This window comes from Heterodontus francisci, chromosome 16, assembly GCF_036365525.1.
Source record: "Heterodontus francisci isolate sHetFra1 chromosome 16, sHetFra1.hap1, whole genome shotgun sequence".
Classification (NCBI taxonomy): Eukaryota; Metazoa; Chordata; class Chondrichthyes; order Heterodontiformes; family Heterodontidae; genus Heterodontus; species Heterodontus francisci.
Window position 1 is genome coordinate 94,789,091 of NC_090386.1, and position 25,918 is coordinate 94,815,008.

At 44.4% G+C, this 25,918-nt stretch overlaps 1 protein-coding gene across 1 annotated transcript; it reads left to right on the forward strand.

Annotated features, from left to right (window-relative positions):
* Positions 1-417: 417 nt before the first annotated feature.
* On the forward strand, positions 418-24,509 carry rspo4 (R-spondin 4; the record flags this gene model as incomplete). Its single annotated transcript, XM_068048588.1, has 6 exons — positions 418-564; positions 670-898; positions 4,248-4,436; positions 16,646-16,789; positions 21,427-21,624; positions 24,499-24,509. Coding segments are annotated over exons 1-6 (918 nt in total), but the record flags the coding sequence as incomplete, so codon positions are not given.
* Positions 24,510-25,918: the final 1,409 nt, after the last annotated feature.

A 25,918-nucleotide genomic window follows, 5' to 3' on the forward strand; every position in this document is an offset into this window, starting at 1 on the left:
GACTCCAGAGGCATTGCCAGCGGGACTGTGCACTGTTTCATGAAATGTGTAAAGTAAGAACTTAATTCATATACCACCTTCCATATCCTCAAGGCATCTCAAAATATTAAATAGGGCAGGAAAGTGGAGTTGAAGTAGAAGATCGTCCAGGATCTTATTGAATGGTGGATCTGACTCAAGGCCAGACAGCCTATTCTAGCTATTGATAGACAGACCTAAGCGATCACACAAGCAATAGATCAGATCAAGGCTCTGCAGTCCTGCCGCATCCAGTTGTGAATGGAGGTGGACAATTAGACAAATATCAGGAGGAGGAGGCTCCACAAACCTTCCCATCCTTAATGAGAGAGGATCCCAGCACATCAGTGCAAAAGACAAGGGCTGAAGCATTTGTATCCATCTTCAGCCAGAAGTGCCATGGATGATTCATCTTGGCCTTCTCTTGAGGTCCCCAGCGTCACAGATGCCAGTCTTCAGCCAAATGGTTTCCCTCCACATGATATTAAGAAAAAGCTGAAGGCACTGGATGCAGCAAAGGCTATGGGTCTTGACAACAGCCCAGCTGTAGCACTGAAGACTTGTGCTCCAGAACTAGCCACACCCCTAGCCAAGCTTTTCCAACACAGCTACAACACTGGCATCTACCCAACAATGTGGAAAATTGCCCAGGTATGTCCTGTCCACCAAAAGCAGGAGAAATCCAATCGGCCAATTACCACCATCAGCATACTCTCAATCAACAAAGTGATGGAAGGTATCATCGACAGTGCTACCAAGCAGAACTTACTCAGCAATAATCTGCTCACCAAAGTTCAGTTTAGGTTTCGCTTGGGACACTCAGCTCCTGACCTCATTACAGCCTTGGTCCAAACATGGACAAAAGAGCTGAATTCCAGAAGTGAGGTGAGAGTGACTCCCCTTGACATCAAGGCAGCATTTAACCGAGTTTGGCGTCAGGAGCCCTAACAAAATTGAAGCCAATGGGATTCGGGGGGGAAACTCTCCACTGCTTGGAGTCGTACCCAGCACAAAGGAAGTTAGTTATGGTTGTTGGAGGCCAATCATCTCAGTCCCAGGACATCGCTGCAGGAGTTCCTCAGGGTAGTGTCCTAGGTCCAACCATCTTCAGCTGCTTCATCAATGACCTTCCCTCCATCATAAAATCAGAAGTGGGGATGTTCGCTGATGACTGTACAAAGTTCAGTACCGTTCGCAACTCCTCAGATACTGAAGCAGCTCATGTCCACATGCAGCAAGACCTGGACAACATTCAGGCTTGGGCTGATAAGTAACATTCGCACCACACAACTGCCAGTCTATGACCATCTCCAACAAGAGAGAATCTAATCATCTCCCCTTGATGTTCAATGGCATGAACATTGCTGAATCCCCCAACATCAACATGCTTTAACCAGGAATTTAACTGGATCAGCCGTATGAATACTGTAGCCACAAGAGCGGGTCAGAGGCTGGGAATTCTGTAGTGAGTAACTCACCTCCTGACTCCCCAAAGCTTGTCCACCATCTACAAGGCACAAGTCAAGAGTGTGATGGAATACTTTGCACTTGCCTGGATGGATGCAGCTTCAACAATATTCAAGAAGCTCGACACCATCCAAGACAAAGCAGCCCGCTTGATCAGCACCCCATCCACCACCTTCAACATTGACTCCCTCCACCACTGGTATGCAGAGACAGCAGTGTGTACCATCTATAAGATGCACTGCAGCAACTTGCCAAAGCTCCTTAGACAGCACCTTCCAAACCCATGACCTCTACCACCTAGAAGGACAAGAGCAGCAGTTGCATGGGAACACCACCACCTGCAAGTTCCCCTCCAAGTCACACACCATCCTGACTTGGAACTATATCACCATTTCTTCACTGTCGCTGGGTCAAAATCCTGGAACTCCCTTCCGAACAGTACTGTGGGTGTACCTACCTCACATGGACTGCAGCGGTTCAAGAAGGCAGCTCATCACCACATTCTCAAGGGAAATTATGGATGGGCAAGGAATTCTGGCCTTGCCAGCGATGCCCACAACCCATGAATGAATAAAAAAAACTCCTGCTACTCTTTCTTACTCCTTATAAAATGCTTTGCTGCCAATTAATTACCTTTCAAATTGTGGTCACTGCAGGTTTTGTAGGCAAAGGTGGCAGTCCATTAGTCACAGCAAGATACCACAAACAGCAAAGGGATCAAATGGCCAGTTAATCTGTTTTTTTTGTTGGTATTGGATTGAGGAATAAACATTGGCTTGGACACTGGGGGAAACCCTCCCCTGTTCTTCATTGAAAAAGGTGTCATCAGACCTTTCACTTCCACCTGAATAGGCAAATGGCCTTGGTTTAAAAGGCACCACCTCTGACAATGCAACAATTCCCTCAGTACTGCACTGACGTATCACCTCAGATAATGCAGGCCAGCCCTGCAGTGGGGTTTGAGCCCCACTTCACAGCTCATAGCCAAGAGGGTTCCAATCTGAACCAAGTTAACACTACTCAAGGCACTCCAACAAGCTTCCTAGTGGCATTAGCAGCATTTTCTAAAGCAGTTTATGAATGGCGGAACAGTCTGGAGGGGTTGAATGGCCTGCTCCTGGTCCCATGTTACTAGTTGATGGGTTTAGGTGAAAACATTAGGGTTTTATTTCATATATTCTATCGTACCTTCTTTTTGAAACTTAGACACCAACAGATCATTTGATCTTCAAACCCCAATTTTTTAAATATATTTAATTCACTGATGTAAAGTAAACCCTGTCATTTAAAAATGGCTCTGATTATGCACATTGTTTTTGTTCCTTCATCCTCATCCCACTCTCCTGTTCTTGCTGCTTTCTCAATAACAGAAAAAGATTATGGACAAAAGATACAATTTTCCTTTGATGTGAAGTCTTCATGTGTTGGATGGATGTTTCTGCTCTAGTGTTTACCGCATGGCGTTGACTAAAAACCATTTGAACAGGGTTCCGCTTTCCTTCCTAAACAGACAAGGGATAAGATCACACGTTATTCCTGTTTAAAGGCCCGAATCACATTATGACAAGTAAACACCACTAATTGGACGAGGTCAGAGTTAAATGGTCCATGTCAAAAGGTTTATTCTACTGCAAACACTGTGCAAGATTCTGCATCTGGTTTAGAAAAGAGAAAACTTGTTTTTAATTAAACTGACTCCAGGTGATTTGGCCTTCGACTTTTCTCCTAGTTGTGCACCAGCTCCAACATGTGCCAAACGAGGGAGAGCAGCTGTCTGCTGCTAATCTGATCACAGGCTGGAACGAATGGTGGGGGTGAGGTACATGTGATGTTAAAGGGCAGTGAGATGCCTTGGGGTGAGGGTGGTAATCTGGAAGAGTGGATTGTTCTCCCTGATGGGAGATAGCTGGATGAGAAATGTACATGGATGCTGGTGCAAAATGGATGGTATCTCTGGGCAACCTTTTCATACCCTGCCTGATATTCATTTCTGATGAAGTTACAGCAGGGCATGGAACTGATGTGATGCTGTCCAATTTGCACTACACCCAAGATGAATTTTTGCCCCTGTTTATTTATAAACTGGGGTGAGTTGGAGACAGATGATGGAGTTGACAGGGGTAAGGGCCTCATTGGGCTCTCCCACTGTGTGTCCAATGTGCCTAACTGTTTCGGGCAACAGGCCACTTTAAAAATGGAGTCCTGTGATGTAACTAGAACCCCGATTTTCATTTATGGTCAGACCCTTTCTCGTGGTCACTCCAACCAGTCCCACAGTGAAACTTTGTGTGGGATTGGGAATACCTGTGTTAGATCAGGAATACCTGTGTCATATTGGGATTATCTGTGTGGGTTGGGATTATCTTGTGTTGATTTGGGCTGTTCTGTGTGCCATTGAGATTCGCTGTGTTGGAATGGGAATATCTTGTGTGGTTTAGGGAATGCCATTGTCCTTTCTCACTAAGGAACAAATAACTTCCCTGTGACATTTAGGGACAGGTCTTGGGTATCTGCCTTCCTCCTGAGGCCACATTGTGTGGGGTGAAATGTGCTGATCCGGGGAAGGTGATGAACAGTGTTCAATCTTCTCCTCCAGAAGCAAAGGCTCCCTGAGCCTTTTCCTGTGGCATTTTAGCAAAGTGTTTTGAATTGGGAACTTGCCACGCATATGGAATCTCTGCCTCATGGCCCAGCCCTTTACTCTGAGTATCTCATTGAAATCTCCTGACCTAACCCTTGGCTCTGTGGATCTTTCCCTGCAGGTAACACACGTTCACTTCAGAACTGCAGAAGTTGCCAGGACTGCTCGCCTGACAATGGCTGCCTGACCTGCCAACAGCGACTCTTCCTCTTAATTAAGAGAGAGGGGATCCGACAGCAAGGAGAATGTGTGCACGCCTGTCCTGTGGGGCACTACAGCCTGCGTGGGCAGGACGCAAACAGATGTCTGAGTAAGTTACTGCAAATTGCAAATTTTCATAAAACAAAAGTTTTCCTACATTGGCTCCTGGCCTAGCTACTCCTCAAATTTAAAATTCTCATTGTTGTGTTCAAGATCCCTCCATGCCCTCACTCCCCTCCCTGTCTCTGTCACCTCCTCCAGCACTACAACCCTCCAAGATCTCTGTGCTCCTACAATTCTGGCCTTGTGTCCATTCCTAATTTCCATTGCTCCACCATTGGCAGCCATGCTTTTAGCTGCCTCGGCCCCAAACTCTAAAATTCCCTCCCTGAACCTTTCCGCCTCTCTCCCTTTCTCTCCTCCTTTAAAACACTCCTCAAACCCTTTCTCTTTGACCCAAGCTTTTGGTGACATGTCCAGTTATCTCTTTATGTGGCTCCGTGTCAAATTTTGTTTGATAATGCTCCCGTAAAGCACCATGGGACATTTTACGATGTCAAAGGTGCTATATAAATGTAAAGCGTAGCAAGTATTTGGTATCAGCTGATGAACAACACCTTCCCTCAATACGGTGATTGGACATTAGCCTGCGAGTTCCAAATCCCCCACTTGTTGTTTCCTTCCTAACAGTGCTCACAGGATATACCAGAATCATATTGATAGTTGAAGTTAAGATCAATCATTGAAGTGATCTTTAACCTACTGCTCAATAAATGAAAGATATTTCAACCCAGCCTTTACACTGTCACTGTTTGTTTAATATCTATACTTGGGACTCAGCACCAACTTAAACTGGCTGATAGGTTCATAAGTCCCCAAGGTTAACAAGTGACTGACATTAATGTCCTGCAGTTAATCAAAGGGAGATTCCTCTTTGGACACAATCGGGAAATTGCAACCAAAATGTGCTTGAAATTGCACTGGGTTAGGTGACACTTCAAGTTTCCACTAAAATGTATAATCATAGACATAAAATTTTCCATGAACGAGAGAAATCGGGCAGTGTAATAAAACATAATCTGGCCTTTTTTTCTTCTTTCTATCAAAAAGAATCCCTGATGTGTTTAAGAGTGGTACCTGGTGCAATTTTACTTTTATGGCTGAAAATGGGTTTTTCAGCAATGATAAATATTTTAAGAAGGGTGTGCAATCCTCCATCTGTGACTAATCTGATTTAAAATCACTGAAAATTACTTGAAAAAATTATTTCATTGGTGTACTGTAGTCAGTTTCGTCATAAATTCAATATGTTAAGATATGATATCTTTTTAAACATGCCTTCTAGTGCGTGTGTCCCTAAGAAACTGGGTGCAATTTGAAGAACCTTCTGGAACCAGCATAATGGGCAGAAAGTGCAACTTCGACCTGGGGGCATGGCCACTTTTGTGGGAGGGGATAGATCCGGGTGAATTAAATCTTGAAACAGAGTGAAAGATTGGGGAAAGCATGATCATTAGTGATTTGGGGTGTTCAAAATTCCCTGATCTCTTGTGCTGGTTCAGCTGGTTCGCCTGGAGTGCGCTGAGGTTACTGGCAAAAACAGTAAAGACTCGACCCCAAGATGTAATTTGATTTTGCACACTACTGCCTGCGACTTTTTTGTACTTGGAGTCAGAACCGTGGGGCAGTGATCTCACTGCATCAGCAACAGCGGTTGTCCTCCTCTGTAGTAATTAGAAGGAGGGACAGAAAGTAATTCAGATACAAAAACAAGAAATGCTGGATTCACTCAGCAGGTCTGGCAGCATCTGTGGAAAGAGAAGCAGAGTTAACGTTTCGGGTCAGTGACCCTTCTTCGGAACTCTTCGGAAAGTAATTCAGATGCTCGCTTAATAAGCAGGATGGTCTTTATCTCTGCTGTGCCTTAGTTCTACATACTTGCGACAATGCTGCAGTCTATGATCTAGAGCTGACCACAACACAAGCCATCTGAGGCATAGGAAGAAATCCAAATGAATGTTCGCATGGTTGGATGACAAAAATGTGAAATTAAAGCTCTCTGGGAGTCTGCTGGTGCTTGCTGCTGGTGACGTAATGGTCAGGACTGTAACTAGCTTGAGCTTGCGGTTGGAGAGATTATGACGGAGTGGGTTTTGGTGAGAGTTTACGTTGTATAAAAAATTGGATAACATCTAAATTGCAGCCGGAAATTAAGGGCAATATTTTTAAGAAACTATTTCAACTTTTTTTCTAAAACTAAAACAATGAGAGAGCAAAGTGAAAGGTCAAGGACATCATGAGGCTGAATAAAACACATGAAAAGATGAGGTAAATTGAGGGTAATGGCTAGATTAGATTTTCCAACCTGCTGACTGTGGGCGGAAGGATAAACTGAGGGAGTAGAAGAGTTATACAGTTTTCAGAAAAAAAATAGTTGGAATAAAAGACAGTGATGAGTCTTGAATTAGCACATTGGGTGAACATAAGAACATAAGAAATAGGAGCAAGAGTAAACCATACAGCCCATCCAGCCTGCTCCACCAATCAATATGATCATGGCTGATCTTGGACTTCAACTCCACTCTCCTGCCTGCTCCTGATATCCCTTGATTTCTTGAGAGACCAAATATCTGTCTATCTCAGCCTTAAATATATTCCATGATGGAGCATCCACAAACCTCTGGGGTAGAGAATTCCAAAGATTCACAACCCTTTGAGTGAAGAAATTTCCTCCTCATCCCAGTCCTAAATGATCGGCCCCTTATCCTGAGATTACGCCCCCATGGTCTAGATTCCCCAGCCAGGAGAAACAATGTTTCAGTGTCTATCCTGTCAAGCCCCTTCAGGATCTTCAATGTTTCAATGAGATTGCTGCTCATTCTTCGAAACTCCAGGGAATATGGACCCAATTTACTCAGCCTCTCATCATAGGACAGCCCTCTCATCCCAGGAACCAATCTAGTGAACCTTTGCTGTACCGCCTCCAAAGCAAGTACATCCTTCCTTAAATATGGAGACCAAAATTGCACACAATATTCCAGTTGTGGTCTCACCAAAGCTCTGTACAATTGTGGCGAGACTTCTTTATTCTTGTACTCCAATCCCCTTGCAATAAAGGCCGACATGCCATTTGCTTTCTTAATTGCATGCTGTACCTGCATGCCAATTTTTTGTGTTTCTTGCACGAGTACACCCAAGTCTCTCTGAACATCAAGTTTCACACCTTTTAAAAAATATTCTGCTTTTCTATTCTTACTATCAAAGTGAATAACCTCAAACTTCCCCACATTATACTCCATCTACCACCTTGTTGCCCACTCACTTAAACTGTCTATATCTCTTTGCAGCCTCTTTGTGTCCTTTTCATAGCTTATATTCCCACCTAGCTTTGTATCAACAAACTTACACACATTACTCTCTGTCTCTTCAGCTAAGTCATTAATATAGATTGTAAATAGTTGAGGCTCCAGCACTACTCCTTGCGGCACTCCAGTGGTTACAGCCTGCTAACTTAAAGACCCCATTTATCCCTACTCTCTGCTTCCTGTCCACTAACTAATCCTCTATCCATGCTAATATATCACCCCCAACCTCATGAGCCTTTATTTTGTGTATTAACCTTGCATGTGGCACCTTAACGAATGCCTTTTGGAAATCCAGGTATACTATATCTACTGATTCCCCTTTATCCACCCGACTAGTTACATCCTCAAAAAACCCTAATAAATTAGTCAAATAGGATTTCCCTTTCGTAAAACCACGTTGCCTTGTTCTAATCATACTATGGTGGTAGGACTGAGGCAGGTATATATCTAATGTTATGCCAAAATGCTTTGTTGAATGATAATTTTCTTTAATCCACTGACAGGAGATCTGAATTTATATTTTTTTAAAAGACATTTTTAAAAGACGTTTAAAACAGGATGACTTCCAGGAGCTTAAGATGATCACCTAGTTTGCTACACTGTATCCTACATTGCAAAGGACTGTGAGGAGAGAGACGAAATGTCTGTTCAGTCCCAAACAAGAGCCAAGACCCAGGAAGTTTAAAGGAACTACCTATTCTCTGAGCAAGTAGAGAAATACTGCTAACTGCTATGTTTGAATGACTGAGTGACAGTCATGTGACAACCCCCTCCCCATCTGTGGTTTTTGTGTTTTCTCTGCAGCAGAGAAGAAGCGACTGGACTCTGACATGAGCAGACCCTAAGTGGGGGTCCCTCTCCCTCTCTCTCTCTCCATTCCAGCTTGAAAGCTTTCAAATCCTGCTTGTTGACTGACCACCTTTGCATGGGGAGGTGGCGGTGTAGTGGTATTGTCACTAGACTAGTAACCCAGAGCCCCAGGCTAATGCTCTGGGGACATGATGGAATATGAATTCAATTAATAAATCTGGAATATAAAGCTAGTCTAGTGGCGACCATGAAAATCATTGTTGATGGTTGTTAAAATGGGAAGGAACTCTGTCGTCCTTACATGGTCTGGCCTACGTGTGACTCCAGATCCACAGCAATGTGGTTGACTCTTAAATGCCCTCTGAAATGGCCTAGCAAACCACTCAGTTGTCTCAAACCACTATAAAGCCTAAGAAAAGGAATGAAACCGGACAGACCACCTGGCATTACCACGACTGACCTGAGTTGGACAATTCCTAAAGGACATAGCTGCTAGACTGGGTCTGCGGCAGGTAGTGAGGGAACCAACAAGAGGGAAAAACCTACTTGAACTTGTCCTCACCAATCTACCTGTTGCAGATGCATCTGTCCATGACAATACTGGTAGGAGTGACCACGGCACAGTCCTTGTGAAGATAAACTCCCGTCTTCACATTGAGTGTACCCACCGTTTTATGTGGCACTACCACCGTGCTAAATAGGATAGATTTCGAACTCAACCAATCAAACACCTACTGAATTGGTCAGTACATCCACTTTAAGAAAGCATTAAACCTGTTGTGGTCAAACAACAAGAGGGAAAAGAGGGAAGCCCTTTGACCCCTCCTCACCTGACCCTAATACATTGTAGAAAGCAGTGATTTGTTCTTTCAGCAATTTTGACGGAATCAGAAGTAGATAAAAGCTCTTGGGTGTTAGCAACAAAGTGTGATTAAACCTATTATGTTTGAATATTCATAAATACAGGACCAGGTACAATTTTCTATATAGGGACATTAGGAACAGGCACAGGCCATTCAGCCCCTCGAGCCTATTCCACCATTCAATTAGATCATGGCTGATCGGCACCTCAGCTCCATTCACTTGCTTTTGTGCCATGTCCCTCGATACCCTTACTCAACAAAAATCTCTCTCTGTATTGAAAGTTCCAATTGTTGTCCCAGCATTCCCAGCCTTTTGAGGGAGCGAGTTCCAGACTTCCACTCCTCTTTGTGTGAAAAAGTGATTCCTGATTTCACTCCTGAGCTTCCTAGTTCTAATGTTATGAAGACCCCTTGTTCTTGATTCCCCCACTAAAGGAACTGGTTTCTCTGTATCTACTCTATTGCATCCCTTTATCATTTAAAACACATTAATTAGATCCCCCTTAACCTTCTATATACGAGGGACTGCAAGCCCAATCTATACGACCTTTTTAAGCGCAGTATAATTCTGGTGAATCTGCACTGTACCCTCCTCGAAGGCCAACAATTCCTTCCTGAGGTGTGGTGCCCAAAACTAAACGCCAAATCCCAGATTAAGCCTGACAAAGACTCTGTACAACTGAAGCATAACTCCCTCCACTTTGCAACCCAGCCGCTGAACCTAAAGGGGATTTGGAATACCTCCCTCTGGTGCAACTTCCCTGAAATGAACCTTCAGGCTTCCTTCACTGACGGGCCAGTCTTATGCAATTTGTTTCTTCCAACCAACCACTACTAGCTCCCTCTGTGAGTTGGATTCAAAATCACAGGATATGTTGGTCAAACTCGCAAATGATACTAAATTGGAAACAACAATATCTTGTATTAATATAGTGGCTTTAATGCAGTAAAACCTCCCAAGGCATGTCACAGGAGCGATACCAAGAGAAATTTGATACCAAGCCACATAAGGAGATATTAGGACATACCAAGCTTGGTCAAAGAGTTGCAATTTAAGGAGCTACTAAAAGGAGGAGAGAGAGATACAGAGGCAGAGAGGTTTAGGGAGGGAATTCCAGAGTTTAGGACCCGGAGAACTGAAGGCATTGGCGCCAATGCTGGGGTGAAGGAAATATGCAGTGTGCAAGAGGCTGGAATTGGGGGTATGCAGAGATCCCAGAGGATTGTAGGGTTGAAAGAGATTGGAGAGGTGGGCCGGGATTTGAACACAAGAATGAGAATTTTAAAGGCGATGTTGGATTGGAAACCAATATAGGTCAGTGAGCACAGGGGTGATGGGTGAGCAGGACAGTGCGAGTTAGGATACAGGCAGCCGAGTTTTGAGTGAACTTAAGTTTATGGAGGATGGAAGGTGGGAGGCCAACCAGGAGATCATTGGAATAGTCGAATCCAAAGAGAACAAGGGGATAATTGTAAATAGGCTTTCGGGCTGCTTTGGGTATCAACCTCAAGGCTGGATTCATTTCATATAATTTATTGAAGACACTCGATCATAAAAACTATAATTTCAAGAATGATTAATATTTGGTCATTAATATTTGATCTCAATTGAGAAAACACCTCAACATGAACTCAGCCAGTTCAACTAAAGGTCTCAAAAAAAAGTTGCAAAAACCCAATATTCACAAGAACACAGAATTTCCATTACAATATCTTGCTTCCCAAGCAAATTATATGAACATGATTCTATTTATAATCCATTTGACCGAATTAAGGATTTTTAATGTCTGCATCTTAATTGCTTTACTTGGCAACGAGGTTTGCCTTCGCATTGGAAACCAATTTTGTGATATACTGGGTTTAAAAGGACACTTCACTCCAGGATCCTCCTGTTACTTCTGAGCCATTCTCAAGGCATTTTTCAAAAATTCCATTGGCATCTCAGTCTTCCGCGATAGGACGTAATATCAAACTCAACGATAGATTTTACTTTTCTTCTCTTTGAAGGGACTATCAATATAAGACAGTCACCAATAAATCCAATAGGGAATTCAGGAGAGGCTCAGCGTTGACGTATTGAGCCAAAAGGCCTGTTTCTGTGCTATAAATTCTGATGATATTTTAAAATAGGAAAGTGATTATGTTTCTTTGGACAGTCCAGCAAAAACTTACTCTAACCATTATAAAAGTGAGATCATTCCAAAACAATTAATTCTGGCATCCTAACTGATGCTGGCCTCTCATCTGGGGGGGGGGGGAGCAACAGTTCAACACTGCTCAATTTTCACTGGCTTTTGCAGAAATCAATTATGAAATTAAATTAGATCGAGTTTCATCACAGCACAGAAACAGGCCGTTGGCTCAACTAGTCAATGACGGTGTTTCTGTTCCACATGAGCCTCCTTCCACCCTTCTTCATTTAACCCCATCAAAATATCCTCATATTCCTTTCTTCCTCATGTGTTTATTTAGCTTCCTCATAAATGCATCAATGCTATTCGCCTTAAAAGGAGTGTGATGGAATACTCTCCACTTAACTGGATGGGTGCAGCTCCAACAACACTCAAGAAGTTCAACACCATCCAGGACAAAGCAGCCCATTTGATCGGGACTCCATCCACCACCTTAAACATTCACTCCCTCCACCACCGCGCACAGTGGCAGCAGTGCGTCCCATCTACAAGATGCACTGCAGCAACTCATCAAGGCTCCTTCGATAGCACCTTCCAAACACGTGACCTCTATCACCTAAAAAGACAAGAGCAGCAGACACATATTTACACCACCATCTGCAAGACCTAACAGCACTATGAGTGTACCGACACCACAAAGACTGCAGCAGTTCAAGAAGACAGCTCACCACCACCTTCTTGAGGGCAATTAGGGATGGGCAACAAATGCTGGCCCAGCCAGCAATGCTCACATCGCATGAACGAATTTTTAAAAACTACTCCTCCTGGTAGTGACTTCCACATTCTAACCACTCCCTTAGGTAAAGAAGTTTTTCCTGAATTTTCTATTGGATTTATTAGTGACTATCTCATAATTATGGCCCCTAGTTTTGGACTCCCCTACAAATGGATGCACCTTCTCTACATTGACCCTATCGAGCCGTTTCAAAATTTTAAATACCTCTATTAGGTCATCCATCAGTCTTCTCTTTCCTCAGTGGTAACTTAATTGCCCCCAGTACTGTCCTGGTCCCCACAGTACCAGAACCTAATGCCGAGAAGGGTGGTGGATGACGGTGAATGATTTCAAAAGGAAACTCGATGGGCACTTGGGGGAAATAAACTTGCAAGTCTATAGGGATAGAGCTGGGGAATGGGACAGATTGCTCTACGGAGAGGGGGCATGGACTCGATAGGCAGAATGGCCTCCTCTGTGCCATCATGACTCTACGAAAAGCCCACAGCCTGTTCAGCCTTTCCTGATAAGTAGAAGCAGAGATGGTGGAGATAATGGCGCGGTGAAAATTGATATGCTGAAAATTGATTTACTGAAAAGCTTTATGCTTAGAGTGGCTAAGTTGCCTGGTCTGGATGGCTCACATCTCAGGTTGCTAAAGGAAGTTGGAGTGGAGATAGTAGAAGGGCTTACCATAATCTTCCAATCTTCCCTGGATACAGGGGAGGTGCCAGAGGATTAGAGTGGAAAATGTGGCACCCTTATTCAAGAAAGTGTGTAAGGACAGTCCTAGTAACTACAGGCCAATTAGTTTAACATCTGTGGTGAGTAAGGTTTTAGAAACAATAATCAGGGCAAAAAAATCAACAGACACTTGGGGCTGGATTTTACGTCAGGCGGACAGGAGCTGGCCACCGACATACAAGTCGGTGGCGAGCCCGTTTCCGCCTAGCCCGGGGATCCATCCCACATTTTACGGGTCCCTGGGCTTTAACTATTTGGAGGCGGGGCTTCCACCTGCTTGAGGGAGGAAGTCCCGCTTCATTGAGCTGCCAGCCAATCATCGCGCCAGCAGCTCTTAGTCCCAGCAGTGGCACTGGGAGTGGTGGCCACCGCTTGGACTGCAGCCCAGCCAAGGACATGGAGTCAGGAGTGCAGGTAGGTTTGGGTTGCCTCACTGGTGGCAATCAGTCAGGCCCCGGCGAGGCAAGGGTGGTCATTTGGGGGGAAGGGGGGGCATCTTGGGTCCTGGGGGTGGTTAGGGAAGCAGGAGCGGCCCTCAATTGGGCACCCTGTGCCCATTTGTCATGGCCCACCCCCGGGGCACTGAGAGGCCACCTGGTTTCACTGGGCGGCCTTTCCCGGCTCCAGATAAAATCCCCCTGGTGGCGGGCGAAGGCCCTTAAGTGGCCGTTAATTGGCAACTTAAGGGCCTTGATTGGCCTGGGGCGGGTGGCCTGTTTCTCCCCCCCACCCCCCGACCGCCCTACATAATGTGGGGTGGAGCTGAGGGAAGGTCGGGAAGGTCTCCCAGAGCCTCCCGTTCAATTTTATTCCACTACTGCACCCATACCCCCACTCCCCCCACAACCACCTTCCGGTTGCTGGGGTGGCGCTAAATTCCAGCCTTGGAGAGGTTTGAGTTAATTAAGGATAACCAGCACAAATCTGTAAATGGCAGATCATGCTTGAGCAATCGAATTGAATTTTTTGATGAAGTAACAGAGAAGATTGATGAAGGGAATGCAGTGGATGTTGTCTATATGGATATTAAGAAAGCACTTGGTGAAGTACAACATCAAAGGTTGGTTAACAAGAGCCAGTTAACAAGTTGAATAACAGAGCCAGTATCAGCTTAGATAAAAAAAATTGGCTTAGAGACAGAAAACAACAAGACATGGTAAATTAAAAGCAAAATACTGCGGATGCTGGAAATCTAAAATAAAAACAAGAAATGCTGGAACCACTCAGCAGGTCTGGCAGCATAGAACAAAGAACAAAGAACAAAGAAAGTCACAGCACAGGAACAGGCCCTTCGACCCTCCAAGCCTACGCCAATCCAAATCCTCTATCTAAACCTGTCGCCTATTTTCTAAGGGTCTGTATCTCTTTACTTCCTGCCCATTCATGTAACTGTCTAGATACATCTTAAAAGACGCTATCGTGCCCGCGTCTACCACCTCTGCTGGCAATGCGTTCCAGGCACCCACCACCCTCTGCGTAAAGAACTTTCCACGCATATCCCCCCTAAACTTTTCCCCTGCATCTGTGAAAAGAGAAGCAGAGTTAACGTTTCGGGTCAGTGCCCCTTCTTTGGAACCTTCCGAAGAAGGGTCACTGACCCGAAACGTCAAGACATGGTAAATGATTGTTTTTCAGACTGGAGGATGGCTGACAGTGGTGTTCCCCAAGGGTCAGTGCTAGAACCATTGCTTTCTCTGATCTATATATATATATATATTTATATATAAATGACTTGGATATTGGAATACAGTGTAGAATTGCAAAATTAGCCGATGATACAAAACTTGGAGGTGTGGCAGATGAAATTCAATGCGGAGAAATGTGAAGTGATTCATTTTTGTAGGAAGAACATGCAGAGACTATATAAAATAAAGGGTACAACTCTAAAGGGGATGCAGGAGCAGAGGGACCTAGGTGTATATGTACATAAGTCATTGAAGGTGGCAGGACAGGTTGAGAGAAAGGTTAATAAAGCATACAGTGTCTTGGGCTTTATTAATAGGGGCATAGAGTACAAGAGCAAGGAGGTTATGTTAAACTAGTATAAGACACTAGTTCGACCTCAGCTGGAATATTGCATCCAGTTCTGGGCGCTGCATTTCAGGAAGGATGTGAAGACATTGGAGAGAGTGCAGAAAAGTTTCACAAGAATGGTTCCAGAAACTTCAGTTATGAAGATAGATTGGAGAAGTTAGGACTGTTTTCCTTGGAGGAAAGAAGGCTGAGAGGAGATTTGATAGAGGTATTCAAAATCATGAAGGGTTTGGACAGAGTGGATAGAGAGAAACTGTTCCCACTCATGAAAGGGTCAAGAACGAGAGATTTAAAGTAATTGGTAAAAGAAGCAAAAGCAACACGAGGAAAAACTTTTTTCATGCAGCGAGTGGTTAAGGTCTGGGATGCACTGCCAGAGGGTGTGGTGGAGACAGGTTCAATTGAAGCATTCCAAAGGGAATTAGACCACAATCTAAAAAAAAGGAAGAATGTGCAGGGTTGCGGGGAGAAGGCAAGGGAATGACACTAAGTGAATTGCTCATTCAGAGGGCCGGTGCAGACACGATGGACTGAATAGTCTCCTTCTGCATTGTAACAATTCTGGGATTCTGTGATACCAATCAACTGCAACAAGACATAGATAGGCTAGCAGAATAGGCAGACAGGTGGCAGATGGAATTTAAATCAGAGAAGTGTGAGGTGATGCATTTTGGCAGAAGGGATAGGGAGAGGCAATGTAGACCTAATAGCACAGTTCTAAAGAGTGTGCAGGGACAGAGGGACCTGGGGTTCATGTGCATCAATCTTTGAATGTGGCAGGACATATTGAGAAAGTAATTAGCAAAGCATATGGATCCTGGGCTTCCTAAATAGAGGTATTGAATATAAAAGCAGGGAAATTATGCTGCACCTTGATAAAACTCTGGTTAGGCCACAACTAGAGTATTGCATTCAGTTCTGATCACAACACTTTAGGAAGAATGTGAGGGTTCTTGAGAGGGTGCAAAGGAGATTTACCACAATGATTCCAGGGATGAATGATTTTAGCTACAAGGTTAGGTTGGAAAAGCTGGGGTTGTTCTCTCTGGAGCAAAGGAGATTGAGAGGAGATTTGACAGAGGTATACACGATTATGGCAGGTTTAGATAAGTTAGTCAAGGAAAAGCTATTCCCATTAACTGATGGTACAAAGACTAGGGGACACAGATTTAAGGTTTTGGGCAAGAGATGGAGGGGGGATGTGAGGAAGAACATTTTTACATGGCGAGCTGTAATGACCTGGAATTCGCTGCCTACGACGGTGGTGGAAGCGGAGATGATCAATGATTTCAAAAGAAAATTGGATGGGCACTTGAGGGAAATAAAGATGTCGGGCTATGTAGATAGACTGTAAGAGTGGGACTGACTGGATTGCTCTACACAGAGCCAACATAGACTCAGTGGACCAAATGGCCTCCTTCTGTGGTGTAATGACTCAATGAATCTATGACTCTAAGGACACGTACTTTCTGTTCTGGTATCATCCTTGTGAATCTTTATTGCACCATCCAGAGCCTCGACATTCTTTTTATTATATGGAGACGAGAACTGTGACCTGAAAGAAGTGATAAATTTCCGTTTTCTCCTTGTGCCAGGATGTAAGACGGCGAATTGTGAAAGCTGCTTCAGCCGAGAGTTCTGCATCAAGTGTAAGTCTGAGCACTACTTGCTGAAGGGGAAATGCTACAACATCTGTCCGAAAGGGTCAGCTCCACACGCCAGACTGATGGAATGTGTGGGTGAGTGATTCATCTTTGAACTTTTTAATGTGGGTTTAGTGTAATTGTGACATTAAAACTTAATATTTCACAGCCTGAAAGGTCAAATTCCAAATTGCAATGTAATTGTCAATATGCAAGAGTGGAAAATATGCTTCTCTTTAAAAATTGTGACCATTCTACTGCATTAGAGGTGTTAAAATATTGGGAGATAGCAATGCTTTCTATTGCTACCATATGCCTTAGGTACAGAGTAAAGCTCCCTCTACACTGTCCCATCAAACACTCCCAGGACATATACAGTACGAGTAAGGTACAAAGTAAAACTGCCTCCACACTGTCCCATCTTACACTCCCAGGGCATATACAGTATGAGTTAGGTACCGAGCAAAGCTCCTTCTATACTGTCCCATCAAACACTCCCAGGGCATATACAGTACGAGTTAGGTACAGAGTAAAGCTCCTTCTACACTGTCCCATCAAACACTCCCAGGGCATATACAGTACGAGTTAGGTACAGAGTAAAGCTCCTTCTACACTGTCCCATCAAACACTCCCAGGGCATATACAGTACGAGTTAGGTACAGAGTAAAGCTCCTTCTACACTGTCCCATCAAACACTCCCAGGGCATATTCAGTACGGGTTAGGTGCAGAGTAAAGCTCCTTCTACACTGTCCCATCAAACACTCCCAGGGCATATACAGTACGAGTTAGGTACAGAGTAAAGCTCCTTCTACACTGTCCCATCAAACACTCCCAGGGCATATTCAGTACGGGTTAGGTGCAGAGTAAAGCTTCTTCTACACTGTCCCATCAAACACTCCCAGGGCATATACAGTACGAGTTAGGTACAGAGTAAAGCTCCTTCTACACTGTCCCATCAAACACTCCCAGGGCATATACAGTACGAGTTAGGTACAGAGTAAAGCTCCTTCTAAACTGTCCCATCAAACACTCCCAGGGCATATTCAGTACGAGTTAGGTACAGAGTAAAGCTCCTTCTACACTGTCCCATCAAACACTCCCAGGGCATATACAGTACGAGTAAGGTACAGAGTAAAGCTCCTTCTACACTGTCCCATCAAACACTCCCAGGGCATATTCAGTACGGGTTAGGTACAGAGTAAAGCTCCTTCTATACTGTTTCAATGTTACCTTTTAAATCTGGCTTCAGAAGAGTACTCAGTTTTCTTCATCGGTTACTTCCCTGCTCAGTACAATGTCAGCCTGTGTTGGAATGGGGAATGTTTTATCCTGTGGATTGGATACTAAGTAGAAATCCATCAAAACCATTTGAAGTCCTTTGAAATTTTTGCATCCGTCAGTCCTAAGGTCAGATATTAGACCCTATGAGATTGGGTTCGATTTGAGTTTAATTTGCCGACCTGACCTGCTCTGCGGCCTGAGAATTTAAAATCACCCTGGATTGGTGTATTTAAAGCATGTCAACAAGGTTATGTGATATAGAAAGAGCCACTCCCTGGAGAGTTTGGGATCAAGGTGACATGTTTTTGTCATTCTCTGGAGTGGCCAGGGTTGAGAAAGTAGACGCTGTTTTTTTACATTCTATACTTATTCCACTAAAGCAGGCCTGACAATTGTTTTTGTATTTTGAAACAATATGGAAGATGATTGTGCCTTGAGCTTGCAATTCCAAGGAATTAAAATTCTGGGAATTCATTTTAGTGAAAAATGAGCATAAAGTCAGAGTGAATTATTTTTGTACATTCTATGAAAGTTGGGCCAAATATGCCAAAGGTTAAGGTGCCAATTCTAGACAGTGCTGGGGAATTCTGGATGGTTGACAGTTCAAGATTATAGATGAATTTAAGGCCATTTACATCAATTCGAACATTTTACATAGAATTTACAGCACAGAAAAAGACCATTTGGCCCAACAGTCCATACCAGTGTCTATGTTCCACATATGCCTCCTCTCACCTGACTTCATCTCACTTTAACTGCACATCTTTCTATTCCTTTCTTCCTTATGTACTTATCTAACTTCCCCTTAAAGGCATCTGTGCTACTTACCGCAATGACTCCATGTGGTATCGAGTCCTAACTACTCTCTGGGTAAAAAGGTTTCCCTTAAATACTTTATTGGATTTATCAGTGACTATCTTGTATTTATGGCTTCTAGTTCCAGAACCCCCAATAAGTAAAAACATTTCCCCTACATCTACCTACCCTATTGAATTAAAGACCTTTATTAGGACACCCCCAAGCCTTCTCTTTTCTAGAGAAAAGAGCTCCAGCCTCTTCAGCTTTTCCTGATAAGTTGATAACCTCTCAGTTCTGGTATCAACCTTGTGAATCTTTTTGGCACCTTCTCCCATGCCTCTACATTCTTTAATTTCTGTCCTGCCCAATACTGCTGGGCCCAATCTTTGCTCATGCCCTAACTCGCAAAAGACCCCACGACCCAATGAATTTAAGGTATAGATCAGCCAGGACTTAATTGAGTGACAGTATAGGTTTGAAAGGCTGACTGGCCTACTCCTGAACCTATGATCTCATCAGCCCTGTGCTCACTGAGCTAAATTGGCTCCCGGTCCCTCAATACCTCCTAATTTAAATTCTCATTCTCATGCTTAAATCCCTTCATGACTTTATTCCTCCCTATCACTGTAACTTTTTCCAGCCCTACAGCTCTTCAAGAACTCTCCATAGCTCTGGCTTCTTGTGTAGCTCTTCATTCCACCATCGGCAGGCGTGCTTTCAGCTGTCAGGAATTCCTTCCTTAAACCTTTCTGCCTCAAATTCCCATTCCTCTTTTAAGACCCTTCCTAAAACTTACCTCTTTAACAGAGATTTTGATCATGTCTCCTTCTTTGCCCCATAGACATTTTTTCATTGATCACCGCACCTGTGAAGTGTCTTGGGGCATTTTTCTGCGTTAAGATGCTAAATAGATGCAAGTTGTTGTTGGCGAACAAGTAGATGTAACCGAGCTAACAAGAATGTCACAAGATTAAAAGAAAAGTGTGGCTGAATTGATTGCCCATCCCAAATGTGCAAGCCCACATTATTGTCTTATTCAGTCTTTTCACCTTTCCATTAATGTTGGTGTGCCATGTTCTCAGTAGGTCACATGGCCTCAAGTACCCAACTTGGGTTGAGTAGATCCCAAATCATAGAATCATTGAATGATACAGCAGAGAAAGAGGCCATTTGGACCATCAGGCCTGTGCTGACCCTTTGAAAGAGCTATCCAATTTCTCCCACTCCCCTGTATATTCCCCATAGCCCTTTCTCTTTAATTATTTAATTCCCTTTTGAATGTTATTAACAACAGCTTATGTTTATATAGAACCTTTAATGTAATAAAACATTCCAAGGCTCTTCACGAGAGCTATTATAAAACAAAATATGACACTGAGCCACATAAGGAGATATTAGGTCAGATGACCAAAAGCTGAGTCAAAGAGGTAGGTTTTAAGGAATGTCTGAAAGGAGGGAAGTGAGGTGGAGAGGCGGAGAGGTTTAGGAAGAATATTCCAGAGTTTAGGGCCCAGGCAACTAAAGGCACAACCACCAATGGTGGAGCAATTCAAATCAGGGATACTCAAGAAGCTAGAATTAGAGGAGCACAGATATCTTGGAGGGTTGTGGGGTTGGAGGAGATTACAGAGATAGGGAGGGGGTGAGGCCATGGAGGGATTTGAAAACAAAGATGAGAATTTTAAAATTAAAACGTTGCTTGACCGAGAGCCAATGTAGGTCAGCGAGTACAGGGGTGATAGGGGAATGGAACTTGGTCTGAGCGAAGACACAGATAGCCATTTTGGATGACCTCAAGTTTACAGAGGGTAGAATGTGAGAGACCACCCAGGAATACATTGGAATAGTCAAGTCTTGAGGTAACGGATGCATGAACGAAGGTTTCAGCCCCAGATGGGAGACAGGCGCTGAGACAGCTGATGTTATGGAGTTGGAAATAGGCGGACTTAGTTATGGCATGAATATGAGGTCGGAAGCTCATCTCAGGGTCAAATATGACACCAAGGATGCAAACTGTCCAGTTTAATCTCAGATTGTTGAATCTGCTTCCACCATCCTTTCAGGCAGTGCATTCCAGATCACAATAACTTGCTGCATTAAGAATAATTTCAATCTTGGGTCAGACTGACCACCATATTTGGAGTTTTGGTGCTAGCTGTAGCTCAGTGGGTAGCACTCTTGCATCTGAGTTAGAAGGTAACGGATTTGAGTCCAACTGCAGAATCTCCAACACAAAATCTAGGCTGATGCTCCGGTGCAGTACTGAGGGGGTGCTGCAACATCAGAGGTGCCCCCTTTTGGATGAGATGTTAATTATCTGGTCATTTTAACATTGTTGTTCATGAAATCCTGCTGAACACAAATTGGCTACCGTGTTTCCTATATTACAACAGTGACTACACTGTAAAAGTTTATCAATAGGTGTAATGTGCTTTGGGACATTGTGAAAGGTTCTGTCGAAACACAAGTTTGTTCTTTTGGTCAGGAGGAGAGTGCAACTAAGGCTTATGTACCAGCCCCTTCAAGAGCTGATTGGAATTAAGCGACTTCTAACCCCTGCCCTGGTGCCACCACAGAAGAATCGTCTTGCGATGATGAATAACCTCCCGTTGATGTCCATGGTAGTTCTGATAGTTTTCTGCCTTTTCTGCAGACGGGTGTGAGGTTGGCCCATGGGGCGACTGGGGTCCCTGCTTGAAGAACCAGCGGACGTGTGGCTTCAAGTGGGGGCTTGAGACCAGGACGCGGCAGCTCCTTATACCTTCGCCAAAGGACTCTGAGCCGTGCGTCGCCTTGTCAATGTCAAGGAAGTGCAGGATGAAGGAGCGACACTGCCCTGGAGGTAAGACAGGTCTGTGATCCCTTCACTGGAGATCTAAAACGATGTTGCTCGAAAAGTTGGTTCTTGGGAATGAGGTGGGCAAAGTGGATCAAGTATCAGTAGGAGAGCATTTAGAGGATTGTGATCATTGTATTATAAGGTTTAGGCTGACTATGAAAAAGGACAAAGAGCAATCCAGGGTAAGAATAATTAACTGGGGGAAAGCCAACTTCAATGGGGTAAGAATGGAGCTGGGGCGAATAAATTGGAGTCAAAAGCTGGCAGGAAAAACAGCAGCTGAATAATGGGCTACCTTCACATAAGAGATAGTTCGGGCACAGTCGAGGTATGTTCCCTCGAAGGGGAAAAGTAAGGCAAACAAATCCAGAGCTCCCTGGATGACAAAAGAGGTAGAGATTAAAATAAAGAAGAAAAAGTGTGCTTAGGACAGATGCCAGGTAGAAAATACTATAGAGAATCAGGCTGAATATAGAAGGTCCAGAGGGGAAGTGAAAAATCAAATAAGAGAAGCCAAGACAGAACATGAGAAGAGACTGGCAGCCAGCATTAAAGGGAATCCCAAAGTTTTCTATAGGCATATAAATAGTAAAAAGGTGTAAAAGGAGGAGGGGGACCAACTAGGGGCCTGAAAAGGGATTTACACATGGAGGCAGAGGGCATAGCTGAGGTATTAAATGAATAGTTTGCATCTGTCTTTACCAAGGAAGAAGCTGCAACCCAGGCAATGGTGAAAGAGGAGGTAAGACAGACACTAAAGGTATTTAAAATTGATAAAGAGGAAGTATTAGATCGGCTGTCTGTACTTATAGTGGATAAAATACCAGGACCAGATGAGATGCATCCATGGATACTGAGGGAAGTGAGCGTGGAAATCGCGGAGGCACTGGCCATAATTTTTCAGTCTTCCTTCGACTCAGGGTGCTGCCAGAGGACTGGAGAATTGCAAACGCAACACCCTTGTTCAAAAAAGGGTCTAAATATAAGCCCAGTAACTACAGCCCAGACAGTTTAATTTTAGTGGTTGAAAAACTTCTAGAAAAAATAATTTGGGACAAAATCAGTAGACACATGGACAAATGCAAGTTAATTAAGGAAAGTCAGCATGGATTTCTTAAGGGAAAATGATGTTTAACTAACTTGCTGGACTTTTATGAGGAGGTAACAGAGAGGTTTGGTTAAGGCAATGCTGTTGATGTGGTGTACATTAAAGGCCTGCTCAAGTCACAAAAAAAAAACCGATCCGAACCCAACGGAACCACATCGGACCCGAGCCCAACCCGGCCCGTGTCCCTCCATTTTCCCCCACCCGACCCGACCTGAGCCCGAACCCGGCCTGAGCCCAACCCGACCACCGGAATGTTCCCATTACTTACCTTCCGACTCCCAATCTTCAGGAAGCTGTAGCTTGAGCATGATGACATTATGGAGACACTCACTCACTCACTGCACAGACTCGGTGTTTCCTTCTTTGACATCCCGGACTCGCAGCTCAGGTAAGTTTTTTTTACCTTTAACACGAACCTGCACTTCTCGCCTGTGTGTGTCCGACCCGGAGCAAGCCCGACCCGGACCCGGCTGCACCCGGACCCAGCCCGACTCGGACCCGGCCCCACCCGACCTGAGCCTGAAAGCTGGGCCCGGAAGATCGGCCCGACCCAACCCGAACCCGACACATGTCATCGGGTCCCATCGGGTTCGGGTCGGTTAGCAGGCCTTTAATGTACATGGACTTTCAAAAGGCATTTGATACAGTGCCACTCAACAGACTTGTGAGCAAAGTTATAGCTCATGGAATAAAAGGGACGGTAGCAACATGGATACGGAATTGGCTGAGTGACAGGAAACAAACAGCTCCAGCGACCCGGGTTCAATTCTGGGTACTGCCTGTGTGGAGTTTGCAAGTTCTCCCTGTGTCTGCGTGGGTTTCCTCCGGGTGCTCCGGTTTCCTCCCACAAGCCAAAGACTTGCAGGTTGATAGGTTAATTGGCCATTATAAATTGCCCCTAGTATAGGTAGGTGGTAGGGAAATATAGGAACAGGTGGGGATGTGGTAGGAATATGGAATTAGTGTAGGATTAGTATAAATGGGTGGTTGATGGTCGGCACAGACTCAGTGGGCCGAAGGGCCTGTTTCAGTGCTGTATCTCTAAAACTAAAACTAAAGAGTAGGGGTTAATGGATGTTTTTCGGGCTGGAGGAAGGTTTGTAGTGGAGTTCCCCAGGGATTAGTGTTGAGACCCTTGTTTTTCCTGATATATATTAATGACCTAAACCTTGGTGCACAGTTTCAAAGTTTACAGATGATATGAAACTTGGAAGCATCATGAATTGTGAGGATAGTGTAGAACTTCAAAAGGACGTAGTTAAGTTGGTGGAATTGGCAGACAGATGACAGATGAAGTTCAATGCAAAGAAATGTGAAGTGATTCATTTTGGTAGGAAGAACATGGAGAGACAATATAAAATAAAGGATACAATTGTAAAAGGGGTGCAGGAGTGGAGAGATCTAGGTGTATATGTGCATAAGCCATTGAAGGTGGCAGGACAGGTTGAGAGAGAGGTTAATAAAGCATACAGTATCCTGGGCTTTATTAACAGGGCCATAGAGTACAAGAGCAAGGAGGTTATGTTGAACTTGTATAAGACACTAGTTTGGCCTCAGCTGGAGTATTGCATCCAGTTCTGGGCGTCGCACTTGAGGAAAGACATGAGGGTATTGGAGAGAGTACAGAAAAGATACACGAGAATGGTTCCAGGGATGAGGAATTTCAGTTATGCAGATAGGTTGGAGAAGTTAGGACTGTTTTCCTTGGAGAAGAGAAGGCTGAGAGGTGATTTGATAGAGGTATTCAAAATCATGAGGGGTCCGGATGGAGTAGATAGAGAGAAACTGTTCCCACTCGTGAGAGGATCAAGAATGAGAGGGCACAGGTTTAAAGTATTTGGTAAGAGAAGCAAAAGTGACATAAGGAAAAACTTTTTCACACAGCGAGTGGTTCAGGTCCGGAATGTGCTGCCTGAGAGTGTGGTGGAGGCAGGTTCAACTGAAGCATTCAAAAGGGAATTAGACAGTGATATGAAAAGGAAGAATGTGCAGGGCTATGGGGAGAAGACGGGGGAATGGAACTGAGGGAATTGCTCTTTCAGAGAGCCAGTGCAGACATGATGGGCCGAATGGCCTCCTTCTGCACTGTAATGATTTTGTGATTCTGTGATCTACCCTATTGAACCTCTTCATAATTTTAAAGACCTCCATTAGGTCACCCCTCAGCCTTCTCTTTTCTAGATGAAAAGTCGCTGATCTGAAATGGTAACTCTGTTTCTCTCTCCCCAGATGCTGCTGAGTATTTTTGGAATCTTCTGTTTTTATTTCTGCCATTCACTATTCCAGGTTAACTTTCTCTGCATTAGTCAGTCTGAGTTAGAAGTATGTTGGTTCAAGTCCCACTCCAGAAGGTGGAATATATAATCCAGGCTGCCACATCAGTACAGTATCCCTCAGTACAGCACTGTTGGAGGTGCTGCAGGTGATACTTACCTGGCAGGGGCGAGACCATGATCCTGTTCCAGGTCAGTTTTGAGTAAAATGGCTGTAACCAATTCTAGAGCTTCAGGCCAGGGAGTGCGTAACACTGTTCAGGTGGTGGTGAAGGATAAGGAAGGAGATGCACCTGTTGACCGTACCTTCTTCATTAAGAAGATCCTTATTGATTGCTGTAGATTCTAAGCTGCGGACATCTTCTGCCTGCTGGACCTCCCCAGCAGTGGATATTTCGACATGACGTTCCAGAACGTGACGGGATGCATCAAGTTCCTGAAGGTGTTCAAGGAGAAGGGAAACCAGGCACCGCTGTCGATCCTCACAGTGAAGACGTTCTTCACGCTGCCGTCGCAACGTGACCGGGTGGTGACATTTCACCTCTATAACCCCTATGTTCCTGTCGTGGATGTACTCATCCTCTTCGCCAGGTACGTCGAGGTCACCGGCAGCAGCACTGATGCCAAGGACCCATTTGGGATTTGGACCACCAAGCGGCAGGTCAAGGTGACCTTGAAGGTCGATGCCAATGGAGCCATCATCCATCCTCCCTCCAGCTTCACTATCGGGGGATGTCGAGGCTTCTTGGTCCAAGCGGGGCAGCCCAGAGTTTGTCACACCTGTGGCAAATCTGGTCACGTGGCAACCAACCGCAGCACAGTCATCTGCAAGAAGGAAAGCCATCAGACCAAGGCCTGTAAACAGAGTAAGTGTTGCAACCGGTGCGGTGGGGCAGGTCACCTCTACAAAACCTGCCCCAAACGC